Source organism: Tenrec ecaudatus, chromosome 9 (assembly GCF_050624435.1).
Source record: "Tenrec ecaudatus isolate mTenEca1 chromosome 9, mTenEca1.hap1, whole genome shotgun sequence".
NCBI lineage: Eukaryota > Metazoa > Chordata > Mammalia > Afrosoricida > Tenrecidae > Tenrec > Tenrec ecaudatus.
Window position 1 is genome coordinate 118,079,199 of NC_134538.1, and position 15,428 is coordinate 118,094,626.

A 15,428-nucleotide genomic window follows, 5' to 3' on the forward strand; every position below is an offset into this window, starting at 1 on the left:
CTCTTCAGTGACCCTAGGAACAATGACTAAGGAGCCCTGGTGGTATAATGGGCTGGGGTCTGCAAGGCCAGCAGTTCAAAGCCACCAGCCTCTCTGTGGGAGGACGACCAGGCCTTCTACTGCAGTTACCATCACACCATGAGCCAGAATCCACCAGGAGGCAGTGAGTTTGTCTTCAGAGGTTAAAGAACAACTTGCCCAGAAGCGCTGGTGGTGTCCCGGGTTACGTCTTGGGCTACAACCACAAGGTCAGCTGTGTGAACCCTCGCTCCGTTAAAGAGCTTCCATCTCGGGAAACTCAGAAGGCCGATTCTAGTCAATAGATTGTTTTTTTTTTGGTCTAGGACAATGTAATGCATTAGGCGGTTAATCACAAGGTGAGCAGTTTGAAACCACCAGCCTTGCTGAGAGGGAGGGATGAGGCTTTCTACTCTGGTAAAGACAATCTCAAATTCAGGGCCAGTTCTGCCCTGTCCTGTGGAGTCTCGCTCTGAGTTGAAATTGACTTCATGGCATCTAGTGAGTGAACTTTAAAATTTGACGCAACCTCACCTGCTGCGGTGCACCTCATGAATCAATGCCCAAATTTGATTCTGTCACATGATTTACTGTATTTACATAAGTAAAAAACTGATAGAAAATAACCAATTTATGCAATTACTCATGTATTCAGTGCAGTTCTCTTTCCTAATCATTAGCTTTTTTTTTCTGGCTGATGAATTACTGATCCTTCTTCTTTTCTACTGACATGCTTTGAAATCCTTCACTGTACCAACTCTGTTCTTTTACCATCTCAGTACTCCAAACATCAACTAAACACATGCTATCCGGCATATGGCCGCTCCTCCACTGGGGCTCCCATCTCAGTACCAGGTGGTGTAAAAGACATAAAGGAAAATTACATAATGACTCTGCTCTCAAGCTGTGTATACGTTGTTGGTAACAATAAGATCTATGCATTTACAATTCATATATACGAGAGAAAGTCAAGAATACCAAGCATAAACAAGGCTCACAAACCTTCCAGAAGCTTCACATTCCCTTTTCCTAAGAGGCTGTTTAATAGATGAATGCAAAAAATGGTACTGGAAAGAATATGAACTTGCAACAGGATTCAGTGGGGATCAGTCAGATACAAAAAGGCAAAAATGACTCAAGTTTCTGAATCAGCATCCTTGTTTGTAAAATGAACATAATATTTATATCTTCCTTTTTAAGTTGCTACGGAGATTAAAATAAATATTATTTATAGAGTGTCTGTGAAGTAATAAATGCCCTTTAAAGGATGCTCCCTCTTCTGGCCTAAAATTCAATGGGCCCAGAGCAATGTACATACACCAATATGGAAAAACATTGAGCTGAAATAGTCCTGAAAAGCTAACCATCCTATGTTTGTTTAAAAATGTAAGTTGTTTACTCTTCTCAAAATGTATTAAACATTGCTTGAAATTCCAAGCAGTAACATGTCTTCACATTAATCATATGAAAGAATAACTGGGTTAATATTGTCCACTTCCTACATAGCCCTCACTTCCTACCGGGGACCACCAGGATGAATGGAATTGGACTGCATTTATCATGTGCTTTCATTAGAACAATGTCTTTGCTGGGGTGTGAAGCTGTTGTTTACACAACTTAAAACTACTCTCTAGTCAAGCATTTAAAGTCCGTGATGAGTAAAAACATAGTAAAATCTGAATAGTGCATGGAAAAGGCCTGTGACCATGCTATAAGACCATAGTTGGGACTCAATTAGCCAGAACTAACAGTCCTGCAGCCGCTGCTCCAGCGGGTGGTTATTGTGAACCTCCTTGCGCGCATCTGACCCTCAGGAGCACATACAGCCTGCTTCTCGTGGGTCTCCCCTGAGAATGGATATGTGGAGGGTTTGTTTTCCCAAAGGCAGAGAAAGGGAGCTTTCAATACAATGGTATCTATAAACGCAGTTTGCTTCTCTTCAAAAAAGATGTATGACCATTGGGGGATGTGCATACACTCAATTAACAAACATTACTCATTAAAGAAACCTGGGTTATTTTGCGACTGTAAAGGCACATAGTTCATTTCAAAGACATATGCTGCCTTCACTGAGGTTCTACATGAACGAATCCAAATCAAGAGGGAAAAAACATCTCTCGAGTTTATGACTTTGCCAGCATGCTGAAAGTTTGCGGGAAGGGAGCACTCTTCTGCAAGCGTTGTCATGTACAAAAGGCGTGTTTATATGAAAGCAACAAAGTCGCCAAGAGACTCGCACGCCTAAAACTAGTTTATAATCTAGCTTCACATTTGAAATATTATAATGTATAAACATTGGAGTCAATGTACTTTTAAAATAGTTCATATAGTCACGTGGTGTAAATTACAAAGGTAAGAAGAGTCAAAAAGGGCAAAGTCTCCCCTGGACAGTTTCCTCTCCAGGGAAACCACTGTCCCCAGGCTATTTTGCTTAATTCCAAAGGGGCCCTAGAATTGGAAATGCATAGAGTTTAGTATATATCAGCAGGGTACAAAATCAAGTAGCAGGGACAGATATCAGCCATATATGAAATAAAATATATGACAGGTAGAAAAGAAAAGTAGAGACACACACATCCTGATGAAAACTCAAATTTAGTTTTGATGAAGGAAGTATAGAGGTTATCAAATCCCCAGCTGGTAATTCCACCCCCACATTTCTAGGCCAGACCTGTTTGACCAGCTTCATCCTCAGCACCCTGCAGGTAGCCCAGGAGAAGCAGGGCTGATGGAAGCAAAGTAAACAGTCCTTTGGAGAACAGATTTTCTAAAGAGATAGTTCAGAAATCTAAAGGGCTGTCAGCTGTAAGTGACAGAAAGAATAAATATTTAAAGTAACAAAAGAGGAGAGGAGAAGAGAGGTAAGTGAAGAGCAAGGTAAGAAATCAGGGTGGCCATTGCTTAGGTGGGGGCACTAGGGCATAGCGGGGTGACCTTGGGCTGCTAACCACATGTCCACCAGGGCTCCCTGGGAGAACCATGAGGCAGGTGAAGACACACAGGCTCATAAGCAGACAGGCCAGAGCAGTTCTGTCTGATGGGGACCCTGTGAGTGGGACTCGCCTTGAAGGCAGAGAGTTTGATTTTTTTTTTCTTAGTTGTTGAGGTATGTACTTAGCAGCACGAGGCATGGAGTCAGTCATACCTGGGTTTAATTATCTTTCTTTTCTAATATCCAGTAGCCATGTGACTTGGACCTGTCTCTTTTTTCTTGCAAAATAATCCATTTTAGAATATTCTAGAGATAATATGTAAAGTGCTTGGTATATACATTGTGTTCTAGCTATAGATGACATGTCGACCTATGTCAAAAATATTAATGATAATTAATAGGAAGTCTACTCTCAAATCTCTGGAGATTGTTTGATTTTCAAGTGAGGGTAGAGTTAATTCACATGTATCATCTGTTTGACTAGGGGGGAAGGAAGTGTCTGAAAACAATCTAATTTTTATAATTGGAATAAGAAGATGTATAGAGGTACTCATAAAGGAGATATAGATATATTATTCAAAATCACTGCAATATATTTAATTCAATAGCTTTTTATTTCAGGACCACCAAAAATATGTTAAAAAGATGGCAACTTTGAGGACTAAGGTGTGCCTGATCCAGGTCATGATATTCTCAATTGTCTCATATATACATGTGAAAGTTGGACATTGAATAAGGAAGACAGAAGAAAAAGTGACTCATTCAAATTATGGTGTTTGTTAAGAATATTGAAATTTACTGGACTGCTAAAAGAGCAAAGAGATCCGTCTTGGAAGAAGTACAGCCAGAGTGCTCCTGAGAGCAAGGATGGCAAGCTTGTCTTTTTTGGACATGTTGTCAGGAGATACTAGGGCCTGGAGAAGGACACCATGCTTGGGGAAGTAGTGATTCCGCTTTCAAGAGGAAGACCCTCAGTGGGCTGGATCAACAGAGTGTCGGGGATGGGCTCCAACATGAAGGCACTTCTGAGGATGGCTCAGGATCCTGCAGGGCTTTGTCCTGCTGTGCGTGGGTGGCTGTGAATAGGAGTCCACTCAATGGCTACTCTAATTCACCGAAAACGCTTCAGTGCATACAGAGTTGTATTCTTTCTCAGCGTCCTAATGAGAATGCTGGTGAGTACTTTACCATGATCCTCTTCTCCAACCACATTTTGAGATAAGCCAGTTTTATTATTAGAGCTCAAATGTCAGCTGTAATGTTCCTTCCTCCATACATTTGAACCCCTCAACCTAACCTCAACCAGGAACTCCTGAGTGGTGCAAATAAGAGGCGTTCTATAGGGTTATATATAAGAACCCTGGAGGAACAGGGGTTATGCTTTGGGCCGTGATCCTCAAGATCCCTGGTTTGAAACCACCAGTCACTCTGCATGAGAAAGATGGGTTTCCACTCCTAGAAACAATTCTACTTCCACAGATCCACAGGGGCAGTTCTACTCTGTGCTACAGCATCAGTGTGGAATCGATTCGATGGCAGTGGGTGAGTTTTAAATAGTTGGTTGCCAAACACAATGGAAAGAAAATGGAATTTTCCTATCAACTTTTGGAAGCTTGCTCAGAATTAAGAGCTCAGCCAGGAACAAAAAAGTTGATAGTTTGAAGCCACTCAGAAATAACTCACATGAACGTTCCTGTAGTCCTCATGTGAAAAACCAACAGTTAGGAGCCCCACAGAACAAAGTTTTATTCTGACACTAGGAGGGCATCCTGAGTGGGTAGTTTGAGGCGATTGGTGTGGTTTGGGTTTTCCATGCAGTCTACCTACGGGGTGGCACAGTGGGCTAAAAATGGTGCTGCTGACCACAGGTCAGTCTTTCTTGCACCCACCATTGGCTCTGTGGGAGCAAGGAGGGGATGATGTCTGCTCCTCATGTAATGATTTAAAATCTCAGAATCCCCAAAGAGAAGTTATAATTTGTCCTAAACTGTCGCGATGAGTCGGAATTGAATTGCGGACAGCGAGTTACTTACTGAGTTCATGCTGTTTCCTACTTGTAAAGGAAGAGACGAGGCTACAGACTCTAGAATAGTACGATGGAGCCACCTCCCCTCTTACATAGAACCAGTTAGTGTTAGCTGCCGGGTTGCGGGGAGGGGCAGTGGAATACCTCGGTCTTTGGCTCCACGTGAGAAAGAATTCATGCCGAAGCCTGGTTTTTGATCCAAGTGAGTTTTATGAAGGTTAGACGTTTCAGGTTTACACAGGCGCCCGCAGGGTCCCTCATCCCCATACCACCTGCTTAGAAGCTGCTAGACAGAGAAAGCCCTGCCTTTTCAATGATTCCGTGGGAGGTGTGGTTGAGAAAGAACCCTGTCGACACCATTGGCTGAATTGAATTCACAGGTCTAGGTGGGCCGATCCAGGTGCAGCATCTGCCCAGGTGTATCACCCTCTCCTGGACGGAAGCCTGAGTCTCTGAGCATGTGTAATGGATGCCCCAGTCGCTATGCTAAGCTACCTAACATTACCATCAAGTTTCTTCCAATGTATGGTGGCCTACGTGGGTCAGATAGAAGTGTGCTTCATATGATGTTCAACACCTGGACTTTCAGAACTAGATCTAGGCCTTTCTTCTGAGGTGCCTCTGGTTGGACTCGAACGTCCAACCTTCTAGTTAGAAGCCAAGAGCATTAACTGTTGACAAGCTTTGGGACCAAGTTGCATACCTATAGGTCTCAATTTCTTGTTGAGGCACTTTTAGGCTCCTCAGCATTATGAAGAAGAGGAAGTGGGATTAAATGATTGCTCCTCTTAAACTTTCACCATGTCGCCTAAGTTTCGGGCAAACATGAGCAATAGTTCTGACCTTGTGCCTGACTCAGTGTTTTTATGATTCATTTTGAGGTGCGGCCACTTGTAAATGTCTCAGTATTAAGCAAATATCATTCAAGGCCAGGAGCACATGAAAGGTTTATTCAGGCAGATAGCAGGGAGTCTAGGCACAAGTTTCACAGACTGGGATTAAACCTAAGCTATTTGTCATCGTCCCAAAGTCTGGTGGGTGAGTATGAGGATTGAACTAATTCTCCAGGCTCTGGGGAATGGAAGTTGGTACTACACACCCTTGACATTCCCTCATCTTAAATTTTAATATCTTGGTTCTTGGAAACTTGGCAATAAAATGGATACACATATGGTACCTTACATGGAGTGCAGATTAAGTATTTGCTAACAACCCCACATTTTCTAAAGTAATAATTATCTAATTTGTTGATGCTCACACCAATTATTCTTTCTAATAATGTTTTCCTCCTTCCTTGTATTATAAATTCTGAGTCGAATGCCAGGGAAAAGTGATACTGACCAGTAATATAACCTGGATCTTAGTCAGTTTCCGAGGTGTTCCCGAGAAGCATGTGCAGCACGTATTGACAAATACATCTGGTTTGTAATACTGTCAGAAGTGTTGAGGGTTAAAGTCATAAAAAAATGTCCAGGAGCTGCTGATGTGTTTTTATCACTAATCCCTATAAACATTTTTAAACGGGTCTGTATTAATATTTAAAAAATGATGTATTTGTTAACTGAGAATTTCCTGTTAGAAGGTATTGTTTTAGGATTTTTAGATTCTTAAATTTATGTTTCATTTGACTTAATCTCTTCATTTCTTGGCTATCCAGCAAGAGATGGAGACATGTTTATACCTACTGAACATCACACGTGATGCCTGGATACTGCAGTGTTTGAAACATCTCTTCCCTTTCTGCTTCCTGAGATTCAACACAACTGCCCCACTGGGGCAATGTGCTGTACCCTCAGAGGTGTTTTTAATGTCACCCCCAAACCACACTGACAGCTAGGGAGTCAATGCTGCCTCATAGTGACTCTACATAAGAGGCCAGAACGGCCCAGATGAGTTTCTAAGACTGTAATTCTTTCTGGTAGTATAAAGTCTCATCTCTATCCCGCCTGGGGGCTACTGATGGTTTCAAACTGATGACCTTGCGGTTAGCAGCTAAACCACTATGCCACCAGGGCTCCTTTGTCGCAGTATATAATAATTCAATGGTTCTGCCTTTGCCTGATTAAAAAACGATAAAGAATGAGATGGAAAGATTGCACAGTCCCTCGGTATAGTGACATCTGCTGGGCTGTCTGTGGGCCGCAGTGATTTTAAGCAAGTGCCAGTTCGTCTATGAGGGTTGAGCTTCATTTCTCCCATGTTCGAGCATCGGATTCATGTGGTCTGGGGAAGTAATTTTCACTTACACATCAAAGTCAGTTCCAAAGCTTGGCAATTTTATCTGAAAGTCGTGCTGGGCACATACCTACCCTTGATAGCTCGCCCTTTCTGACCTCTGTCCATTGGCATAGTTGAGAGCAGTCTTCATCCACAGAATTGTGCAAGGATTTCTTGTTATTCTGTTTTGGGAGTATCCTGGAGCGGTGGTTTCTGTATATGAATCAGTGTGTGTGGCTGGGTGGGTGGGGGGTGCGGGTGGGTAGAAGCAGATTCCCTGCCTTCGGGGCAGAAAGGAAATGCCCCAGGGAACAATACCTGTTCAAAGGCTCAGCTTCGATAAGGTTGGCTTATCTGGACTCGTTCTTTAGGGGAAAAAAGAAGAAGGAGAAAAAAACAACCCAGAAAAACAACCCGCATCTCTTTGCCTTAAAAGGATGCAGTGATTCTTCTTTGGCAAAACTGGTTTGCACTTTGAGATTTATGGCCAGCCGAGCTGGTGCGCTTTCCAGGGGCTGCGGGCAACAAACAAAAAGCGCAAGCTCGGGGCGCACGTGCAAGTTTCTCACTGCTCCGCTCGCTGCAAAAGGAGCCCAGTGGTGGCGCAGCTGCCCCCGCGCGCGCGTTCCGGCGTGTCTCCCGGGTCCCCGGCCCGCGGTCGGCCCCGCCTGTGCCCGGTCCCTCGCGGCACCCGGCCACCCTCTCCCGGGCGGCGCTCTGGGTGGGGCCTGGCGGCCCGTGTCCGGGCGGCGGCCGAAAGGAGCGCGGGGCGGGGTGTAACCGGACACCGGCGCGCGCCCCCAGCGCCGGCCACTTTCCATTCACGGCGGGTGCCGGGCCGGCGGGCGGCGGGCGGGGAGCGCGTTACAAAGGAACTGCGAGCGCCCGCGGGACCCTGCGGCCGCTGGGACGCTCTGGAAAGTCAAGTCTTTGGGGACCAGGTTTGGGGACCCGCGCCGAGCCCAGCCAGCCGCACACTGACGACTTTTCCGAGGCGACTCCTTGGCACTTCGGTAAGTGCGCCCGACCTTACTTTCCGCGTGGTCGCGGGTTCCCAGTCGAACTGGACTGTGATGGTGCGGGGTTCGGGGCATGGGCTTCTCCGGCTCGAGGTGCTCCAGGGAGGATGTTTTTAAGGGCGCCTGCGGTGTGTCAGGACCGGCGCGCTTGCCGGAGCCGGCTGGGGCGGTTTCTTTAGGCAGTGACACCTGCGGAGTGGAGAGGTGACACTTGCGAAGCGTTCCCTGCACAATCGCTCAAGGAAGGCCATGGGACAGCTTTTTTCCCACACCACGAGTTCATCGTGTCACACGTTGTTGGTTGGGGATCAGAAAGCAGCCTGTAAAGGTGCTCTGTACAGTGAAACACAGAAGTCAGATCCTTGGGTGGGGAGGGAACGCGTGCCCGTCCGGGCTTCACTGGGTAGGACTGAAATCAGGTGGCTTAAGGACTCCTTTCATTTGACCTGTCACATCCAATTTCCCCCCCCCACCCCCCCAGCCCCCAGTTTCTACCCTTTTCCATTTATATCAGCATTTCCTTTAGCGGGGACTTATCCAATGGGGTATTAATTATAGCAGTATATAAATTGTGCAAATATCATTAGCTTGCTTAATAATAAGGATTGGGCATATTAAAGGTTTGTGCTGTGCTGTTAGATCTATAGTTAAAAATGAAGTCAACAAAACTAGGGAGTGAATTGGTAAGAGAAAGTCACCGGCAGGATCCATTTTTCTTCTAAATGAATTGAGGGCTGACAGGGTGAAGAGGTTGTGGAAGCAGGAGGAAACTGTTCCTTTTGAAAATTACCAACACAAACATCTCTTGGGGTCCCCGCCATCTGTGTGGCAAAGGGGGTAGATTTCCTTTCTAACTCTCACAGCGTAGGTACCACGGAGGAAATCAATTGATACCTTTTGTTAACAATTGCATTGGAAGCTGACTTCTTTGGCTTAGGAATTAAGGAAGCATGAATTTCAATGTTTAGAGACATTTCTTTATGGAATAAAGTTGGGGATAAAATTTTAGAAGTCACAATATTGAAGCTCAATATTGTGCACTGTACACATAGATATCAGAGTTAAAGTCTCCAGGTCATTCGATTGTGCAATTATATGGAATTGAACATAATGCGATTCCTTTTATGGTCCTGACTTATTTTGCATCTTGTGGCTACTGTAGGTTCCCACTAACCCGTTGCCAGGCCTTCCTTGATATTCCGAGATTAGTTAATAGCATGTATCCATTTTATAGCTCCAGCTTCCAGCTGTAACACTTGCCTCTCTGATTTATCTTTTCCAGTGTTGACAGCCCACTTTCTGGTTGACTTATTACAAATATGCATCGGTGGTTATGCGGTTCACTAGATAGCTCACCACTAGCTCATTGCAGTGAATTTGGCACAGGCCCATGATTACGTCATCAGCATCATTCACAGCGGTATGGTCTTATAAATTGGTAGATAACTGATTAGAGTGATTTTACTGATCAAGGATCGGGCATAGATTTATGTATAGAAACATCATTTCAGAGACCAGGACTACAAAAGAAATCATGAGCATGGATGTGAATGGAGACACGGAAATGTTCATGTGAGAGGCCCTTCCAACTACTAGACTTATGGAGACGATGAGGATTTTTCACCTATAATAACTTATTGGTAGCATCTTTTTTAAAAAAAACAATGTGCTTTTTTAGGGAGACTAAGTTTAAAAGTAATTTCTTCTGGAATCTAATACCTAGTTGCTTGCTGCTTTGTTCTGTTTCAGTATGAACCACAGTTTGCTGGAAGATGAAACAGCTCTTGTTCCCCAAACTTCTAGACCCAAATGAATCAAGTCCACATTCTCATAGCTGAGAAACAAAGTCACAGCACCTCCTACTGTTTGTACTACTATATACCGTATATACTCGTGTATAAGCCACGTTTTCCAGCACATTTTTTAATGCACTTTTTGTGGTAAAGTTAGGTGCCTCGGCTGATATTCGGGTCGGCTTATACTTGAGAATATACGGTAAGTTTAGTCTTTTTAGAGTACTCAGACTAGGTTAACTTTTAATAATCCTAGAATATGATAATTGATATAGTTAAAATTTGCCATCTGTTTTACAGATAATTTCCTTGGATATTAAGTAGCAAATCTCAAGAAATGGCTTCCTGGGCAATTCATGTGTTGATTGGAGTATTTGCTTATTCTATGTGTGCAAGAGGATCTTCCCAGCCCCAAGCACGAGTGTACTTGACATTTGATGGTAAGAAAGTTGATGAGTACTTTGGGGTGAAATGTTACTTTTTCTTCATTATCCAGATCTGAAAATTGATAAATGAACGAGAGAAACTTTTTAAGTATGGTCCAATTTCAAAACTATTTTCTACACTCTCTTTGGGATGATGTGGGCATTTAAAATTATTAATTATTAAGTTAAAGATCTCTATTACCTTTGAGAAAATGTTTTCTCGAAATGTATGCTACTTTTTTTGTCCCTGAAGTTTCTTCAGTGTTTTTAATGCGTATATGAGTTGGGGGAAGATGCCTAAGAATTCTGACCATAATATTTATCTACTTGTGAATAATGCATATGCTATAATGAATGTACTAATCCTTAGCAACAGGAAGAGCAATGTCCATTTAATTGCTGAAAACCTGTCCCAATGAATTTTAGACATTTGCCTGGAAGCGTATCGCTCCTTAGGTTACACTCTCATGGTGTGCCTGTCTTGTTTCCACAAGATCGTCACAGTGTTCTCATTTGAAAGGATCTCAGAGAGTAGCTGGAAACATGCTAGGTCTTTTGTTTTCAGAAACTTAGGGAAGTCTATATAGTTTCATATTTTCAAACATAAAAGGTCCTGGGTGCTCTGAGAGGACCTTTGGACAAATGTATGAAAGAACCTCCAATGCATATGGTTAAAAGATAGACGGTTTGGGTCAATGGAAGAACCCATAGTAATAGTTCAAGTAAGAAATGGCTGAGATCCCGTAGCACCACCCTCTAATAGGTACATCTTAAAGGCCATTTCATCAGAGGAAACCTTGCCTCAGGTGGGGGTCACTTACACATTTTGGTGGGAGAGGGTGTAGACCTATCAGTTCCTGTCATGTAGTATTCCACAGCTACCTCAAATCAACACACACGCCTACAAGGGTACTCAGCAAACCTTACTGTTAATGCAGATCCAGAGGTGAGAGGGGAGTCGGGGGCTGCTATCTGTATCAGAGGAAGTGATTTCACTGCTGTTGGTGGGTACACCACCCTACATTGGGAACAATTCTCCAATGGGGAGAAGCCGCCCCTGATCAGGCAATTTAGACTGAGTTTCTATCCAGACCTTGGAGAACTAGATCACGTGCTATGGACAACTGGCCCTTTAGCCCTTTGCCTTTTGAGGTACCCCACATCATTCAGAGGCAATGCAGGAAGGATCGGATTTGGAAATCCCACTAACTCGGAGAAGGGAAGGGAACTAGAGCTTAAATCCTGAGCACCTGGTTTGCAGAAAGCTATTGAGAAGTACCTCATGCACGGAAAGGAGAGGGGCAGCAAAGGGGAGGAAGGTCCTCAAGGAGATGGATTGACACCGTGGCTGCAGCAGGGGCTCAAGTAGAGGACTAATCGCGAAGACGGTCCAGGTCTGTGAATGTTGCTATGGGTTGGAAGTGACTCAGTGGCACCTAAGAACAGCAACACGAATGACAGTGTAAGTCTCGAGCCCAGCGATGAGGTGGCTTAGCACTCTCAGTTGTTCTCCCGTTTGACACACTCTAAATTTGTTCTAGCGTATTTCCTGCGTCTTTTGGATTGAGGTCTTACTGTGCTTAGTTTTGTAATTGTGTTCTGAGGTGGGACATCGGATGTCTTTATATATGAGACGCAGGACAGGTTAGTCTATAGAGACAGTAACGGGATGAATGGTTCCTCAGTGTTATGAGGGGGGAGTTTGTATAAAAGTAGGGAGCTAATAATAAGTACAAGGATGAAGGGAATATTCTAAAATTGATTGTCGTGATGATTATACACCTTTTTTATATGGGTAAACCATATGGTAAGAAAATTATTTGCTAATTTAGCTGTAAAAATAATAAATGTACCAAATATTATGGTTTTATTAAAAACATTAAAAACAAAAAGGGAAGAAACTAATGGATAACGAACGCCAATCTCTCAGGGTCATTTATATTTTCGTTATTTCTTTCAATTTTGTGTTTGCTAAAACTTCAGTGCCATTGACTAAATGCATAGTTCTCAGGCCTGCCTTTAACAGGACGTCTCAAAGACTCTCTTATCTTGAACTTCCTACCACAGTATGGCTGACACCAGTCAAATGACGTTTTTTCTTTCTTTCTTTAGCGTTCACAAGTGCTCTTTTCCAAGGTCATCATAAGTAGCGAAGGAGCCATATTTAGAACGTGGAGTATGTGCACCTCTAATTGCTTCCTTACCCTGCAAGCCAGGCATTCCCATTACAGCCCTTGGCTAGCCAGTTAAGTTGTGAAGAAGGGAAGAGTAGACGCTATGACCTGTCTCTTATCTTACTTACTAAAGCATTTTGCAGTTTCTTCATACCTTTTCTCCTAATAGGAGAACAAAAATTAAAAGGCATTGAAAAGCAACAGTTTTTCCTTCTCTAACAATGCTCAGTGTGAAAGGAGATGGGGATTCCCATCGGTTAGACACAACGTCTCACCTGTTACATCCAAACTAACCCAAACTGTTGATGTAAGTATTAAGAATAGAGATAGTACATCAAGTATATATTAGAAGATGATTATAATTTATCTATTATATCAGGAAATGAAGTACTTCAATCTTATTGAACTAAACAAATATGATGCAGGGCAATACATACAATTTTTTAGCATGACTAGAAGTTATGATTTTCTTAAATATACTGTAGTAGTTTAAATGATCTCAAATACAAAACAGATTCTTGAAGAATAAGATCCATTTAATTAATAAGGTGTACAGAATGGAGCATGATAAGACTAAACTATAGCTTTAACAATATATTGCTGCATTGCCTGACAATATGCTACCATTCCCAAGAGCATCACTTGCAAATAACCAGATACATTGAATACCACTTCATTTGGTAATTATATAAAGGGATATATCACTCTAGTGAATACATTTAATTAGAGACAACACTTCATAAATAAACTTCTTAGATCCTTAAAATAAAGCATATTCAGCAAGGTAACAGAGGAAAAGTTCTTTGGGCAAAAATAACTGTAGAAACATGGTCACATCAACCATTAATTCAAAGTTCCTTGCCTATTGGATGTCACAACTTGAGATGCCTATGTCAGATTCATTATTGACAGTTCCTTATTACCTTGTGATGTAATAAAATAAGAATATTATGTTGAGTAGATTACCATGAATCTTTCAAAATGTTTTCGTCTTGATATCAAACTTTAGAGTTTTGTTTATTTTTTAGTTTTTTTAATAAATAATTTTATTGGGGCTCATACAACTCTTCTCACAATCCATATATATCAATTGAGTAAAGCACCCTTATATATTTGTTGCCATCATCATTCTCAAAATTTGCATTCACTTGGGTTCCTGGAATCAGCTCATTTTCCTTTTTCCATCCACTCCCTTCCCGCTCCCCCATCCCTCATGAACCCTTAATAATTTATAAATTATTTTCTTATCTTACACTGCCCAGCATCTCTCTTCACCCACTTTCCTGTTGCCCATCCCCTAGAGAAGAAGTTATATGTAGATCCCTGAGATCGGTTCGCCCTTTCTACACCCCCTTCCCTCCCGGTATCGCTACTCTCACCGTTGGTCCTAAGGGTTTCATCTGTCCTAGATTCCCTGTGTTTCCAGATCCCAACTGTACCGCTGTGCATCCTCTGGTCTAACCAGGTTTGCAAGGTAGAATTGGGATCATGATAGTTAGAGGGGAGGAAGCGTTTAAGAACTAGAGGAAGGTTGTGAGTTTCATTATTGCTACACTGAACCCTGAATGACTCATCTCCTCCCACTACCCCTCTGCAAGGCATGTCCAGTTGTCTACAGATGGACATTGGGTCCCCATCATGCACTCCCCTCATTCACGATGATATGATTTTTTCCCCGCCTTCGTTGCTTGAAACCTGATCCCCTTGGCCCTTCATGACCACACATGTTGGTATGCTGTTTCCATGTGGGCTTTGTTGCTTCAGAGCTATGTTATAGACTTGACCTATATGTCACTATAGTTTTGAACAATACATATGGATATATATCCTCCTTCAATTTTTCATATCTCAAGATGTGAACCCAAACTCAGGTATTGGAAGATGATCTTGAGTAAATTCAAATATTTTAAAGATCATTCAGACAGTAGTCATTTGAATTACTTCTTAGATATCTGTATCATTAAATGTGCTCTTAATTGCCTGGACTCTGGCCCTTTCATTCTGAAATCTCTCTTACAATCCTTCTTTTACCATGGAACTTTTGAAGAATCCTCTCCATCTGGTTTTATGGTTCAATTAAGCATCTCCGTCAATTTAAAAGTGTGTGAAATAAGAGCTCTCTTCTTACATCCTAGTTCTTCTTCTTCTTGTGGTAGAATGAAATAGTGATAGCATTTCAGAAACCATAATTTACACATTGGACTTTCCTATTGATCTAGAGGAAGGTCAACCAGATGGTCATCAGTCTACTGGAAGGATGCACTTCAGATGGTATTAATTAGTTACATTTGGGCAAGTTAAAATCCCCACGTTAAAAGAGCTGTGACTTCAATTAGATAACCATATGTTGTTATTTTTAGATTTCACATTTTATTCCAACAGCTTTGTAGATGACTGTAAAATTCATGGAAATGCATGCAGTTTGCTTATGTTGAATTTTGGTGAAAAACTAATAGGTTGATAGTTACATATTATCATATACAACATGATTTTTTTTTAGCTAGAGGTTGATCGGTTTTATTGATCTCTTTAGTGAAGTGGCTTTTGATTTAATTTGTATACTACGATTTTTATTTAATAGTTCACTGATTTGTGCTATAAAATTCATTGTTGCCTTATTTCTAATTACTTCAAATTTATCTTCCTTTTGTAACTTCTTAACCTAGAAGTTTGGTTCATTGATTTGAGTCCATTTACACAATATGTTTCTATTGAAGTACTGATTTAGCATTATCCAATGTATTTTGATGAAATATGTTTTAATTATTCTCTTTCACTCACTGCCATGAATTGGTTCCCACTCATTGTGACCTTACAAGACAAA

At 42.1% G+C, this 15,428-nt stretch overlaps 1 protein-coding gene across 3 annotated transcripts in view; it reads left to right on the forward strand.

The window, feature by feature from the left end:
* The window catches only part of SEMA3C (semaphorin 3C), a 200,543-nt gene that overhangs the window by 14,009 nt on the left and 171,106 nt on the right, over nt 1-15,428 (forward strand). Inside the window, exons 1-2 of one of the 3 annotated variants that reach the window (XM_075558480.1) lie at nt 7,944-8,206; nt 10,306-10,445. In XM_075558480.1, the coding sequence (XP_075414595.1) occupies nt 10,343-10,445 (103 nt within the window). In that variant the 5' untranslated portion in view covers nt 7,944-8,206; nt 10,306-10,342. Of the gene's footprint in view, nt 1-7,943; nt 8,207-9,526; nt 9,633-10,305; nt 10,446-15,428 lie in introns of those variants that run through there. The other 2 variants (XM_075558482.1, XM_075558481.1) reach the window with 2 other exon arrangements.